The 14,306-nt window shown below is 72.9% G+C and overlaps 2 protein-coding genes across 2 annotated transcripts; one reads left to right on the top strand and one right to left on the bottom strand.

Moving 5' to 3' along the window:
• Positions 1-881: 881 nt before the first annotated feature.
• Positions 882-11,070, bottom strand: LOC309891678 (nuclear factor 1 X-type-like; the record flags this gene model as incomplete). The annotated part of the gene is made up of 4 exons (XM_082786018.1): positions 10,879-11,070; positions 3,896-4,427; positions 1,058-1,120; positions 882-928 (listed from the first exon to the last, which is right to left on the bottom strand). The coding sequence occupies exons 1-4, from the start codon at positions 10,903-10,905 to the stop codon at positions 882-884; spliced, it is 669 nt and encodes a 222-aa protein (XP_082642144.1). The 5' UTR covers positions 10,906-11,070.
• A 1,893-nt stretch (positions 11,071-12,963) lies between these two features.
• LOC309891677 (large ribosomal subunit protein mL64-like) lies at positions 12,964-14,263 on the top strand (the record flags this gene model as incomplete). The annotated part of the gene is made up of 2 exons (XM_082786017.1): positions 12,964-13,280; positions 13,480-14,263. The coding sequence occupies 2 exons, from the start codon at positions 12,964-12,966 to the stop codon at positions 13,829-13,831; spliced, it is 669 nt and encodes a 222-aa protein (XP_082642143.1). The 3' UTR covers positions 13,832-14,263.
• Between the last annotated feature and the right edge of the window lie 43 nt (positions 14,264-14,306).

The following is a 14,306-nucleotide window of genomic DNA, read 5'->3' as shown; positions in this document are numbered from 1 at the left end:
CCCCCCCCCCAAATAAAATCCCCCCCCCCATGCACGGCGGGGTCACCCAGCTCGCCACCCGGGACGCGATGGGGGGCAAAAGGGACACGGGGGGTTGAAGGGGGGGCTTTCTTTTTCAGAGGGGGTCAGGGTGAAGTGGGGGGGGGCAGATATATGGGGGGGCGGTTTGAGGGGCTGGGGGGGGCTATGGGGGGGCTATAGGGGGGTTATGGGGGGTCCCACCCTGCCCCTGGGGACATGACGGGGGGATGTGTGGGGGGCAAAAGGGACATGGGGATGCGGGGGGGGGCTTTTTTTTGGGGGGGGGGGTCAGGGGTGAAGTGGGGGGGGGATGTGGGGGGTGGGGGGAGGTGCAGATATACGGGGGGGGCACTTTGAGGGGCTGGGGGGGGTTATGGGGATCCCGGGGAGTCTGAGGTTGGTTGTGGGGGTCGCAGGGGTTGGGGGGGGGCGTTGGGGTGCCGGGGGGGGGGCGGCGGGGGCGGGGGGGCAAGAGGGGGTACCTGGCGGTGGGGGGGCCCAGGGGCCGGCGGCCGAGGGCGACAGGGCTGATGTTGTAGTACCCCCCCGGGCTCTCCAGGTCGGCCAGCGAGAAGTTGGGGCCCGACGCCGTTGCCACGGGGGCTGGGGGGGGGGCACGGGGGGTCACACGCGTGGGGGGGTACAGGTCACACGTGGGACCTCCCTGCTGCCCCCCCCCCTTGTTCCATCCCCCCCCCCATCGCTCCATTCCCAACATCCCCCCTCCAATCCCATGGCGCCCCCCCCTGGATGCTTCCGTGCCCCCCCAGGGATGTTTCCATGCCCCCCCCAGCCCCGCAACCCCCCCCCGTTGTGCCCCCCCCCCCGTGCTCCCCCCCACTCACTCTGCACCAGCTCCGTCACGTTCCAGACGCCCGAGTCACGGAGTCCTGGAAGGTCAGGTGCCCTGGGGGACGGGGGGGGGAAAAGTGGGGGGGGGGACGACACACCGCTGGGGGGGGGTCCCGTGGGGACGGGAGGGGGTTGGGGGGCTGGGGGGTGCGGGGGGGGGGGGGGTGCGGGGGGGGGCACTCACCGTTGGGCAGTGGTTTGATGTCCGCGTCCCCCTGGGGGTTGGAGCTGTCCGATTGTCCCGAGTCTGGGGGGGGGGGAAAGGGGTCAGCCCCCGCCCCCCGCCCCCCCCCCGAGACCCCTGCCCCCCCCTCACCCCCCTCCCCAGCCCCCTGCACCCCCCCCAGCCCCCTGCAGCCCCCCCTTAATTCCATTCCCCCCCCATCCCTTATCAGTGCCCCCCCCTCGTTCCCACGGGGTCACCCGAGGTGAACGCCTGCTGCGACTTCGTCCCCCCCCCGTCCCCCCCCGAGCCCCCCCCCGCCCTCAGACACCCCCCATAGGTGCCCCCCCCCATCCAGGGGGGGCCCAGTGATGGGGGAACCCAGCAGCCATGGGGGGGGGTGGCTCAGGGAGCTGAGGGGGGGCCGGGGGGGCTGGGCCATGCCCGGGGGGGGCCGAGGGGGGGGGCCAAGGAGGGGGGGGGCCGGGGGCCGCCATGGGGCCGGGCTGGGGGCCAGGAATGCGCTGGCCCCCCGCCAGCGGGGCAGCGCCAACAAAGCGGCCATTGTCTGTGCCGGGCTGGGGGGGGGGGGTCCTGCCCCCCCCCCCGATACACCCCCCACCCCCTCACCGCCCCCCCCCCAAGCACCTTGCCCTCACCGCGGGGTCGTGTCCCCCCCCCTAAAAAAAATACCCACCGTATTGGGGGCAGGAGGATGGATCCCCCCCTCACACCCCAGCCCCCACCCAGGTCCCCCCCCTCAAATCCCCCCCCCTCACCCCAATTCGGAGTCAGAGGTCAGCCAGGTCGTGACCCCTGGGGGGGGAACTGCTCACACCCATCCCCGTGCCCCCCCTCGGTGTCCACAGCCCCCCCCCGGAGCTCCCCAGTAGAGGGTCCAGGTGCTGGGGGGGGGCAGCTGCAGCCACCCCCCCCTCCCCACGGGTCCCTGCCCCCCCCCCCACCCACACCTGCGTCCCTCGGACCCAGCTGTGCTGGGGGGGGGCAGCGCAGCAGTGACCGTGCCCCCCCCAGGGCTCCCCCAGGTGCCTACAGACCATGGAGCTGGGGGGGGCACCGGGACCCCCACAAGGACCCCCCCGAAAAGGGTCCGGACCCACTCAGAGTGAAGTCGGAGCACCTTGGGGGGGGCGTCCCAAGCACCTGGACCCCCCCCCATGGAACAAATTTGGGGGGGGCACCCAAGCACATGGACCCCCCCCACGGAACAAATTTTTGGGGGACCCCTCCCGTGGAACAAATTTGGTGGGGAGGGACCCAAGCACCTGCCCCCACCTCCATAGACCAGATTTTTTTTGGGGGGGGGCTGCTGGGACCTGGCAGCCCTGGCGGTGGGCAGGCCAGCAATGGGAGGGGGGCGGTGTATTGGGGGGGGGGGCACTTTGGCTCCGTTTTTTTTTTTTTTGGGGGGTGGGGGGTCGTGTAAATGCAGGGGGGCCCCTCCTTGGTGGCGGGGGGGTGGTCCTGGGCACATGGGGGGGGTCCCGGCGGCGGTGCCGCAGCGCGGTTCGGGTGCCAACAGGCGCCGCCATCTTACGCACAGAGGGGGTTGGCACCGCGCCCCCCCGGGCCCGCGGGAGCCAAAAGGGCCCCGGCAAAAAAGGGGGGGTTGGGGGCTTGGAAAGGGTGTGGGGGGGCCACACAGACGCTCTGGGGGGGGGTCGGGGGGGGGGGGGCAGGGCTGCGCACGGGGCCTCGTGCGGCGCATGGGGGCACGGTGCCAACCGGGGCCATTTTGGCGGCGCTGGGCGGGAGCCGGGCTGGGGCTGGAGGAGCCCTCCCCGGCCGGGCTGGGGGGGGCATGGAGGGGTTAGGGATATGGGGGGGGGAAGCTGCAGGGCCCCCCCGTGCCCCCCCCCCGGGGACGTGCCCCGGTTTGGCACGCAGGCCTGAGCGCAGTGGGGGGGATTCGCCTTGCCCATGGCGCGTGTGGCCCCCCACAAAGTGGTGCTGACGCTGCCCCCCCACCCCGAAAGCCCCCGGGGACATCGAGGAGCCCCCGAAAACCACCCAAAATTGCTCGCTCCAGCCCCAAAATCCCCCCTCCCTGGCAGCAGGCCCCCTTCGCCCAGGCAGGGAGTGCGCGCACACACCTGTGTGTGTGTGTGGGGGGGCTGCATTTTGTGTGCCCCCCCCAATGTGTGCGTGTGTCCCCGTGTCACCCACCCGGACCCCGGCAGAGACAAAGGCGCCCGCTGGGTGCCCGGCACGGGCACGGCACCGCTGCAGGAGGGCGGCACGGGACGGGGCACGGCACCGAGCGCGGTGCTCGGCGCACGGGGAACGGCCCCCGGGGCACGGCACGGCCCCCGCTGCACGGCCCCGGCCCCCGGTGAGGCCCCCGGTGCCCGGAGCAGGGCCCAGCCCCGCGCACGGCCCCCGGTGCAGGCTCTGGCACGGCGCGCGGCACCCGGCTCGGCACGCGGCGCGCGCTTTGGCACTCGGCGCCGCTTTGTGCGAGGCGCGCGGGGGCCGCACCCCCCGCCCGGGGTTGCCCTGCGCGGGCACGGGGAGGGGGCTGTGGGGTCGGGACCCCCCCCACACCTCCTCCTCCTCGCTTCACCCCCCCACCCCGGGGGCTGTCGCCGGCCCCAGCTGCGGCACTGCCCCGGAGCCGCGGCACCGCTCCAGCCGGCGCCGTGCGCTCAGTGCCGTGGCCGCGCACTTGCTGCCGGCATCACCACCGGCCTGAGGGGGGGGTTAAGGGGGACCCCAAATTTTAGGAGGCTGCTGGGGGGGGGACGGAGAGGCGCAGGGCGGCCGCGGGGCCGGCTGCCCGCGGCGCACGCACACAGACACGGACACGGTCCCGGCGCTTCGCCGGCGCCCCGCACTCACCGGGCGCCTGCACAAAGAAAGCCAGGTAGAGGTCGAGCTCCTTGATGGTGACGCCGATGTGGTGCGGCTGCACGCAGAGGCCGGGGCTGGCGCACTGCGGCGCCTTGGCCAGCCGCTCGCCGTCGGTGCTCTCCAGCGGGACGCCCTTGAAGAGGATGACCATCACCAGGTCGAGCCGCCACACCTTGTCCGCCTGGCGCAGGCAGTCGATGCGGCGGATCTTGCCCTTCTGGTCGGGGTTGGAGAGGACGCAGCACGGCGCCTTCTTGCCGGTGACGGAGAGCACGAAGTCCTCGCGGCACTCGGGCCGGATGTCCTTGCGCAGCTTGGCCAGGAGGCGCGAGGCCCACTTCTGCTTGACCTCGGGCTTCTCGCCCAGCAGCTCGTCCTTGACGGCGCGCTCCTCCTCCTTCGACATCCGCTTCTCGTGCTTCTTGAAGTACTTGCGCTTGCGGGCCTGCAGGTTGAACCAGGTGTAGGAGAAGGCCCGGACGTGGGGCAGCAGCGCCTCGATGAACGGGTGGAACTCATCCTGCGGGGCGGCAACGGCGTCAGCGGGCCCACGGCCAGCGCTCCCGGCCCCGCTCCCGGTGCTGCCCGGTGCCCGCCGCCCGCCACGGCCGCCTTCAGGGCTCGGGAACAGCCCCGGGAGCAGCGCAGCCCCGGCACAGGCACCGGGACGGCTCAGCACCGCTGCCCGCTCAGCCCCGGTGCCCAGCCCTGGTCCCTGCCCAGCCCCGGTGCCCGCCCAGCCCCATGCCACTGCAGCCCCGGTGCCCAGCCCCAGTGCCACCGGTGCAGCCTCATCCCCCGGGGATGGCCGCGAGCAGCCGGTCCTGGTCCCCATCCCCATCGCCACGACCGGTCCTTGCCGCCAGCCCTGCTCCTGGCCCCGGTCCCCAGCCCCGGTGCCGTCCGTCCGTCCTCGTTGCCGGTGCCAGCCGTCCCCAGCCCCGGTTCCCGGTGCTCCGCAGCCCCATCCCCGTCGCTTCCCAGCCCCGGTGCCATCCCCGTAGCCCGGTCACCACCCTCCGCTCACGTCCCTGTCCCCGTCCCGGTGCCACCAGTGCCCGGTCCCCGTCCCTGACACCGCCAGTCCCCGGTGCTGCCGGTGCCCAGTCCCCGTCCCCGGTGCTGCCGGTCCCCGTCCCCGTCCGTACCATTGCGGCGGCTCATCCCTGCCGTGGGCAGCTGCCAGTCGGGCCCCGGCGGGGCAAAACCGGGGTGGGGGGGGGGGGGCAATAACGGGACGGGAAGGGGCAGGGGGGGCACTACCGGCGAGAAGAAGTTAACGGGGGGGCGAGGGGCGGGCACCGGAGCGGCTACCGGAGCGGCGAGCGGCGGGGTCCCGATTCCCGACAGCACCGGGCAGGGAGGGGTCGGGCACCGGGGGGGGTGGGGGTGTCCCGGTTACCGCGGGGGTCCCGGTTACGGGAGGGGGTCCCGGTTATCGGAGGGGGATGCCGGCTACCGGAGGGGGGGTCCCGGTTACCGGAGGGGGTCCCGGGCACCGGGAGGAAGGGAGGGGGGGACCGGGGGGGACCGGAGCCGTCTCGCAGCCGGAGCGCCCCAGCTCCAGCTCCAGCCCCAGCCCCGCCGCCGCCGCCGGGCGCGGAGCGCGCGGAGCCGCCGCGGCCCCTTTTGGCACCGGGACCGGAGCGGCGGCGGCCAATGGCAGCGCAGCGCGCGGGGGGAGCGCCCACCCCATTGGCCGGGACGGGGGGGGCGGGACCGGCCGGGACCGGCCGGGGGGGGGGGGGGGAACGGAGAGGAGGGGGGGGAGGACCGGGGAGTTCGGGGACGGGACACGGGGGGGGCGGGGGGGGGCTGGGGTGGGCTCCACGCGTGATCCCCGCGCGCCCCCCCACAAACACCCCGTGGGTTCCGAGGGGGGGCCACGCGTGGGCTGCACGTGCCGGGGGGATCGGGGGGGGGGGTTGGGGGGGGATTTGGGGGGGGCTCGGATCCCAAAACACGCGTGGGAGTGGGGAGGGGAGAGGGGGGGGCGGTGCCGGCCGCGACCCCCGGGCAGGAAATTTGGGGGGGGTGGGGGGGGGCTTGGCCCCGCGTCCTCGCGCGACCCCCCCCCCCCCCGCCCCAGGGGCCCCGCTCCCCTCGGCACGCCCTTTTTTTGGGGGAAAAGCCCCGGATTTTGGCTGCTTTCCCCAGCCCCGGAGCGGCCCCTGCGCGCGGCGGCGCGGAACGGCCCAAAACCTCCGTTTCTGCCCCCAAATCCCCGACGCGGAGCTCGGAGCCAATGCCCCCCTCTCCACCCCCGCCCCCCCCCGTAATTAATTCCCTCTGTGCGAAGGATAAAAAAAAAAAAAAAAAAAGGAAAAAAAGAAAAAGAAAGAGGAAAAAAAGAAAAAAATTGGGGAGTTTCGGGAGCGAGGCCAGGGGGAGGCTCCCAGGGGCTGCGCCCTCGCCCTCCTCCAGCACCAAAACCCTCGAATTTCACCCCAAAGCAGCAGCACAGGCTTGGGGGGCGCTCCCTAGCCCATTCTGTCCCCCCCCCACTTTTATTCATTTTATTTTTTCCGTATTTTTTTTCCCTTCCAAAAAGCCCAAACTGAGCCGCAGCAGCTCGGCTGTGCCGGGGGCGGAGAGCGTCGAGGAGGGGGCACCTGGGGGGTCCCCGACGTCCCCTCCCCACCTCGGGGCAGCCCTGGGGGCGCTGAGGGAGGTGCGAGACGCCCACCCCCCCAAAAAAAAAAAAAAAAAACCACCCCCCCAAGGACAAAGACCCCCGGCTGCTCGGGGATCCTCGCTCCCCTCCCAGCCACCCCCCGGCGGCCGTCGGGGGGGCACCGAGGGATCCTGGGGGGGAGACCCTCAGCCACGGGACCCCCATCGTGTGTGTGTGGGGGGGGGGGGGGGCGTCGGGACCCCCCCTCGCCATCCCCCTGCATCCCGGGGCCGTGCCAGGTGGCCACGGAAGGATCTGGAGGCTCCCGGCCGGGTCCGCCCGCATGCCCGCGCCCTCGCACCCGGCGGCGACGGTAGCGGGGCGCCCCGGAGGGTCGGGGTCCCCCGGTGGGTTGGGGTCCCCCCGGTGGGTCGGGGTCCCCCCGGAGGGGTCCGGCCCCGCGCTGCCGGGCTGCAATTGGCTGCGCGGCCCCGCATTGAGCTGCAGTCTTGGGCGAAGCCACGTTGCCGCGTCCGCAGCTGTAAGCACCCGGCAAAGCGCCAGCGCCCGGCTGCGGCGGAGGGGGAGGAGATGCCGCCGAAAAAAAAAAAAAAAAAAAAAAAGGGGGGGGTAGAAAAAAAAATAAAAAAAAGGGGGGGGGATCATCAAGTAAAGCAAAAAAAAAAAAAAAAATTTGCAGCCTTCTTCACCCCCCCCCTTTTCTCCCCTCAACACCCCCCCCCCCCTCTTCTCTGGAGCCCCGGCAGCGCCCGCCCTCCCGCGCTGCTGCCAGCAGCCTCCCCCCTCGGCCCCTCGGCTTCGCCGCGAGAGAAAATAACCCAAAAAAGCCAGACTTGCCGCCAAAAATCCCCCCCCGCCCGCGGCCCCTTCCTCCGGGGCTGCCAAGACCCTTCCCCGGCGCTCCCTGCCTGGGGGCCGGGGGGGGGACACGAGGGGACCCCGCTCCAAGGCCGGGAGCTGCCAGCGGCCTCGAGGGAAGGCGTCGGGCTGGGGGGGGGGGGACACATGGCGGGGGGGGGACGCAGGTGGCGGGTGGGGGGCGTCCGGGAGGGGCTGCGGGGACATCGCCTGCCCGCGGCCACGTGGAGGGCCCGGTGACGGCACCGCGGGGCTGGGGGGCGCGGGGCGAGGCCGGGGCTGCGGCACGGGGCCGGTGAGGTTTGGTACCGCAGGACCCCGGCAGCTGCCCTCCCTCCCCATCCCCGAGCCCCCCTCCTCGCCCGTTATCCCCGTGGCCTCCTGCCAGCCCCGGGCCGGGGGGGCCCCGCGGTGCTGCGGCGGCCAAGAAAGCTTTTTGTGGCCCATCAATAATTCAGGGCCCTCCCCGACCCCCCCAGCCCAGCCCAGGGCTCCTCCATTATTGATGCCACCATGGGCCCCGCTGCTTGTTGGGGGGGGTGCGGGGGGGGCCAAGGGGCCGGGATGTGGGGTGGGGGCGCGCACGGCTCGGCACACGCGGCACGGACACGCGGCACACGCACGGCCTGGCCCCGTGTGTCTCCCCCCCTCCCCGGCACCGCGCGGCGCCCACGCGTGTCGCCGCCCCCACCCCGCCCCGGGCACCTCGCACGGCCTCGCACGTGGCGGGGGGGGGAAGATTTTAGGGGGGGGCCCATCCCCATCCCGCACCGATTGCATCAGCCGCACCGCAGCCGTGCGCGGGGCCCGAGGCGGTTGCGTGGCTGCACTGCGCCTGCCACACGCGTGTGCCGCACGCCCCACAGATTTGGGGGGGGGGGGGGGGCACATCCCTGCAGGCACCACACACGCGTGTGCACGAGGGCCGAAGCACGCGCCTTGCACGCACGCAGAGCGAAGCAAGGGCAGGTTCCACGCGCGTCCCCGGCACACGCAGGCGTTAGGGCGCAGCCGGTGCCACGGTGCCGCCGCCCGCACCCGGCGTGTGCCCTGCGTGTGCTCCAGGCACCGCTCCCGCAGCCGAGCCGTGCGTTATTCCCCTACAGAGCCCGTGGTTATTCCCCTACCCACCCCGTGCGTTATCCCCACGGCCGTGCCACGCGTCCTGTGCGTTCCACCCACGCCCCACGGGGCCATGCACCACACAGCCCCATAGGGCGGCAGGCGCCGTGCTATGGGTGCTGCACTCCACAGCCCCCCCCCGGCATGCCACTATAGCGGCTGCGGCCCCCACCCCACGCATTGGGGTCCCCACGTTGCGCCCCTCCACGGGGGCTGGTGTCAGGGGGCGTGGACGGCCGGATCCGGGGGGGCCCCGCTCTGAATTTCTTCCTGCGTTTTCGAGAGAAAATGGCCACGGCACTCGCTGCCGCCGGCTCCGGTCCATGCGCGCGCCCCGCACCGGGCTGTACCGCGGCCAGAACGCCCTATAGGGACGGCCACGCACAGTGGCACCGTGCCACCCCGTGCCGAGTGCCGGGGCAGGGAGCAGCTCACAACGGGGCCACCCCGCACCCCCCCCCCGCCCCCCAGAGCCGCCGCGGAGCTGCCGGCACCGCCAGCGCCTCGTGCCACCGCCGCCCGTGGGCGTCGCGCGCCCCGCAGGGGGGTTTCCTATAGGAAGGAGCGTGCCGGGCGCTCTCACCCCGCTATAGTGGCGGTGATGCGCGCAGCCCCACCAGGGCTCACCAGGGGGCTGCCACACGGCGCGGCCGCTATAGGGGATGGGGATCGGTGCTGCCAGCCCCTATAAGCACCGCGCCGCCTGCACAGCCACGGGGCCCGGTGACAGGAGCTGCTGCTATAGGTGCTGCTATAGGTGCCGCTATACGTGCCGCTCCCTGTGCCGTTATCCGTGCTGCAGCAGCCACGGCCAGCTCCTGGCGCGCGCCCGATGCCGGAGCTATAGGGGATGGTGGCAGCGGCCCAAAACCGCCCTGAATTGGGCTAAAAAAAAAGGGAAGTGGGGCGGGAGAGCGGGGCGCAGGTGTGCACGTGTCCGTGAGCACGCAGGCGTGCAAGCACACGCGTGCAAGAGGCACACAAGGCCGACGTGCACACGCATGGGAGCGTGCTGCAGCAGCGGGCACGCGCGCAGCACAGCCGCTCCCGCGAGGCCGTCGTGCACGTGCACGCGCGTGTGCAGCCATGGGCACACACCAGGTGAGCGCCCGCCAGGCAGCGTGCCCGCGCACACACACACGCACACACTTGTGCCAGCACACGCATGTCGCTGGCGTGCGCGGGCAGAGGCACACACGCATGTGCAAGGCTGGGCTGCTGGCGCGTGCACACGCGTGTGCGGGGCGGGCGCCGAAGCTGCGAGAAGCGCCGCTGGCCGCCCGCCCAGACGCAACCGGCCGCCAAAACCGCCCCGAAAAGCGGGAGAAAAGGGCAAAGGGAGGGGGGGGTGGCGAAACCCAGCCAAGCCCCGGCTGCGCGCGGGGGGGGGGGCTGCCTGAGCCACCACCGCCTCCGATGCAGCCCCCAGAATAAGGAGGGGGGCCCGGGGGGAGCCCCCCCACTATAGGGACGCAGCTCCAGGACTGAAACCTTCGGGGGGGGGGGGCAACGGCACCGATCCCCGACGTCGTCCTCCCCCCCTTTGCCCTGCCCCTCCCCTTAGAAGCCCCCCCCCCTCCGAAGCCAATCCCCCCCCATTCCCTTCGCCCCCCGCCCGGGGCGAGAAGCGGCGGCCCCGCGCCGTGACACCCCCGCCCCGCACAGGGACCCCCGGTCCCGGTCCCGATTCTCCCCCCTCCAGGTGCAGGAACCGGGGGGACCGCGGCGGCACCGGGAGCGCTGCGCCCCGCACCGGGCAGCACCGGGGCCGGGACCGCTCCTTGGCGCGGGAATGCCCCGGGAGCGGCCGCTTGTCCCGCTCCAAGCGGGACCGGGGGGAGGGGGGCGACCGGGACCGGGGGAGGGCGACCGGGGATGCGGCAGGGACGGCGGCAGCGGGCAGCAGCCCCCCCGCTCACCCCGCCCCGGGGGGAGCCGCAGCGCGGGGTCCCGGGGTCCCCCCGACCCTCCGGGACCGGGAGCAGCCCCCAGCCGGCACCGGGACCGTTCCCAGACGGGCCCCCCCCCCCGGGACTTCCCGCCGCTTTTTTCCCCAGTCCCGGGACCTGGCACAGCCCCCCCGGGGGTCCCCCACCACTACCGGGCGCTTCCAGCGGGAGCGCTGCCTCCCCGGTACCGGGCACCGGGGAGATGGGGGGGGGCAGAGGGGGGGGCTCCGTGCCCCCCCCGGCATTTTCAGGGAGGTGCAGACGCGAAGTAAACCCCAAACCCTCCGGAGGGCGGCTCCAGGGCCCCCCCCGGTACCGGACGCCCCCCCCCCGGTACCGGGCGGCTCCCCCCGGTACTCCCGGCCCCGTCCCGCCCCCGGTACCGGCCCCCCGCTCCCGGCCCGTACCTGGGTGAGGCAGTACGGGGAGTACATGGCGGCGGTGTCAGCCGCGGCGGGGCATGGCCGGGGGGGGCCGCGACCGGGACCGGGACACCGGGACCGGGGAACCGGGACCGGGACCGGGCGGCGGCGGCGGCGCGGGGAAAGTTTGGCCGAAGTTGGGCGCCCGCCGCACTTTTGCCGGCGGGAAGCGCCGCCGAGGCCCCGCCCACCGGCCCCGCCCACCGCCAGGCCACGCCCGCCTCCACCGCCTCGGCCACGCCCCCCACCGAGCCCACCCCGCGGTACGGCCACGCCCTCCCCCGGGATGGACACGCCCCCCGGGTTGGGGACACGCCCCCTCGGCGCTTGGCCACGCCCCCTCGGATGGGGTGCCTCGGGGGACCGAGACCCCTCGGGCACGGGACAGGATGGGGGGGGGGGGCAGCGACATGTCGCGACAGGGGCGGGGCCGGGACACGGGCATGGTGGTGACAGCGGCAGCACGGTGACGGTGACAGCGGTGGGGCCGTGACGGTGACATGTCGTGACAGTGGCAGTGCCCATGGCAGTGCCGTGTCGTGACAGTGCCGTGCCAGTGCCAGTGCCGGTGCCCCCCCATCTGTCCCTCGGCTGCCGCCATCTGTCACCACCCGCTGCCAGCGCTGGCACCGCCACCGGCACCCCTTCACTGCCGGGGGGGGGGCACCGGGGAGGGGGGGACATCGGGGGGGTGACGTCAGGGACGTGACGTCACGGGGTCCCATGGGGGGGGGTTCTGAACAAAGCCCCAACAGTGCTGGGGGGGGGCTGAGCACAGGGAAGGGGGAAAGAGGCCCAAAATGGGGTGCCCCCCCCCAAGGAGGGGCATGGGGACACCCGGCTGCAGCCAGAGCACACGGTGACACGGCGATAGGTGTCATGACATGCCACAATGTCTGGACACACCGCGAGGTCGAGACATGTCATGATATATCAAGACACACCACGATATGTCGTGACACACGAGCGATATGGCGGGACACACCATGATGTCATGACACGCTGCAAGGTGCCGGGACACACTGCAGTATGTTGTGACATACTGCGACACGTCCTGACACACCGCGATACATCGAGACACACCATGATATGTAGCGATGCATGGCGATATGTCGCGACACGCCACGATATGTCGTCATATGCCACCTGCCAGTTCCAGGACACACACGGCTGGGCAGGAAGGACCTGGGGGCGGGGGGGGGAGCCACAAACACCGCCCCCCCGGGGCAGAGCTGCAGGAAGGACAAAGGCAGCAGCACGGGAACCGTGGAGGTCCCAAAATCGGGCAAAACTGCCCCAAAACCCGGCCGCCTTCCAGCCCCTCCCACTTCCCCCCCCCGGACACCTGGGGCCGCGGGGAGGGGCGAGGGGGGGCCGGGTCCCCACGGCGGGGGAGGCCCTGGGGAGGTTCTGGGGCGAATTCGGGGGATTTTGGCTCCGGTTCGCGGCGGTTTTTCACCGGCTGCCGAGGCCTGGAAGCCATTAGGGCCCCCCCGGCCCCCCCCAGCCCCGCGGCTCGAGCCTAAGGGGGGGGAGGGGAGCCCGAGCCCAACCCCCGGGGGGGGCCCAGCGCTGGGGGCGGTGTGGGAGGCCCCCCCCCGGCTCATCCTAAATATCGGGGCCCCCCCGGGGCACCCCAAAATATTGGGACCCCCCCCGGGTCACCCCAAATATCGCAGCCCCTCCCCGGGTCATCCCAAATAATGTTCACGCCCCCCGGGGTGACCCCAAATTTCGCCCCTCCCCCCGGTGACCCCAAATATCGGCCCCCCCCCAGCACCCACAATATTGGGACCCCCCCCCAGGGGTCACCCCAAAAATCGCCCCCCCATCACCCCAAATATCGCGCCCCCCCCAAATAGTGGTCCCCCGGGGTCACCCCAAATATCGGGGCCCCCCTCCCCCTCCCCGGTGCCCCCCCCTTGCCTCTACCCCTCCCCTCCGTCTCCTCCTCCCCCCCCCGTTTTCCCCCCCTCCAACTTCGCCTCCCCGCCCCACTTCCGCCCTCACCTTTACTCGCTTCCGCCCTTCTCCCTCCCGCCCGCCGCCACTTCCGCCCGGCCGCACAAGATGGCGGCGCCCACTCTGCGGGGCCTGGCGCTGGGCCTGGCCCGGGCCGCGGTCCCGGTGCGGCCGTACCGGGCGGCCCCGCTGCGGCCCCGCGCGGTGTCGCGGCCTCTCCCGGGGGCCGAGGAGCGGGGGTCGGCGGCGCGGCGCTTCGGGAGGCTGGGGGAGGCGGCGGGGGTAGCGGTGGAGCGGCTGTGGCCCAGCCCCGAGGAGCTGCGGGAGCGGGAGGCGGAGGAGCGGGAGTGGGAACCGGCGCTGCGGGACCGGGAGGCGGAGCTGGACCGGCGGGAGAGGGAGGAGGCGGCGCGGAGGGAGGAGAGGTGGGGACGGGGCTGGGGGTGGAGGAGGGGGCCGGGGCCGGGGGGGGCACCGGGGGAACCGGAGGGGGCTGGGACCGGGGGGGAGGCGACACCGGGGACAGACGGGAGGGGAGATGGGGACCGGGAGCGGGGGGGGGGGGAGGGGGGGGGGGAGTTGCCCCCCCCCCCCGACCCCCCCGTTCCGTTCCCGTCCCCGCAGGCAGCAGTTGGTGGCGCGGAGCCTGGCGGCGATGCCGGCGGCGGTGGCAGCCTGGAGGCAGGAGCGGGCGGAGGCTCGGGAGCGGAGCCTGCGGGAGGCCGCCCGGAGGCAGCGGCTGCTGGCGGAGGCGGGGGCGCGCCTGGGGGCCCCCCCCCGTGCCGGAGACCCCCGGGCCCAGGCGCTGCTGCAGGAGCTGGAGCGGGACGAGCGGCGCCGGGAGAAGCGGCGGCGGCGGCAGGAACGGGAAGAGGCTGCCCGCAGTGCCCTGGCCGCCGCCGAGGCCGCCGCCGCCTCCCAGCGCCCCCCCCCCGGTGGGAGCGGGGTGGGGGAGGCCCCCCCGGAGAGCTCATGAATGGAGACACCCCCCCCAAAAGAAAAACCAACAAAAAACAGGAGCGTTTTTCCAAAAAGAGGAGTCGTTTCCCCAAAATCGCTGTGAGGGTGCTAGGCTGACTGCACCCCCTGCCCAAAAGACCTTGTCTTTGCCCCAAAAGGTGTTGTTCCTTTCCCAAAAGAGCCCCTTTTTTCTCTAAAAGCCCCCCCCCCCGGAGGTACCAAGGTGGGAGAGACCCCCCCCCATCCCCCCATAGTGCTCCCAAATGAAGACCCCCAACCCCCTCCCCCCCAAGAAAACAGGAGCGGGATTGGGTTGTTTCCTCTAAAATCCCTGTGCGGGGGGGTGCTGGGCTGACTGCCCCCCCCCCAGAATGAAGCACCCCCAAAAGACCTGGAGGAGTTCCTCCTTCCTCAAAAGGCCTCATTTTTCCCCCAAAACACGTTCTTCTTCCCCCAGAAGCCTCGTTCTTTCCCCAAAATCTCGCCTTCTT

The sequence above is a fragment of the Aythya marila genome, assembly GCF_965140915.1.
Source record: "Aythya marila genome assembly, contig: HAP1_HAP1_SCAFFOLD_12, whole genome shotgun sequence".
Classification (NCBI taxonomy): Eukaryota; Metazoa; Chordata; class Aves; order Anseriformes; family Anatidae; genus Aythya; species Aythya marila.
The sequence above is the reverse complement of the archived record's forward strand: the minus strand, read 5'-3'. Positions and strand labels throughout refer to the sequence as shown.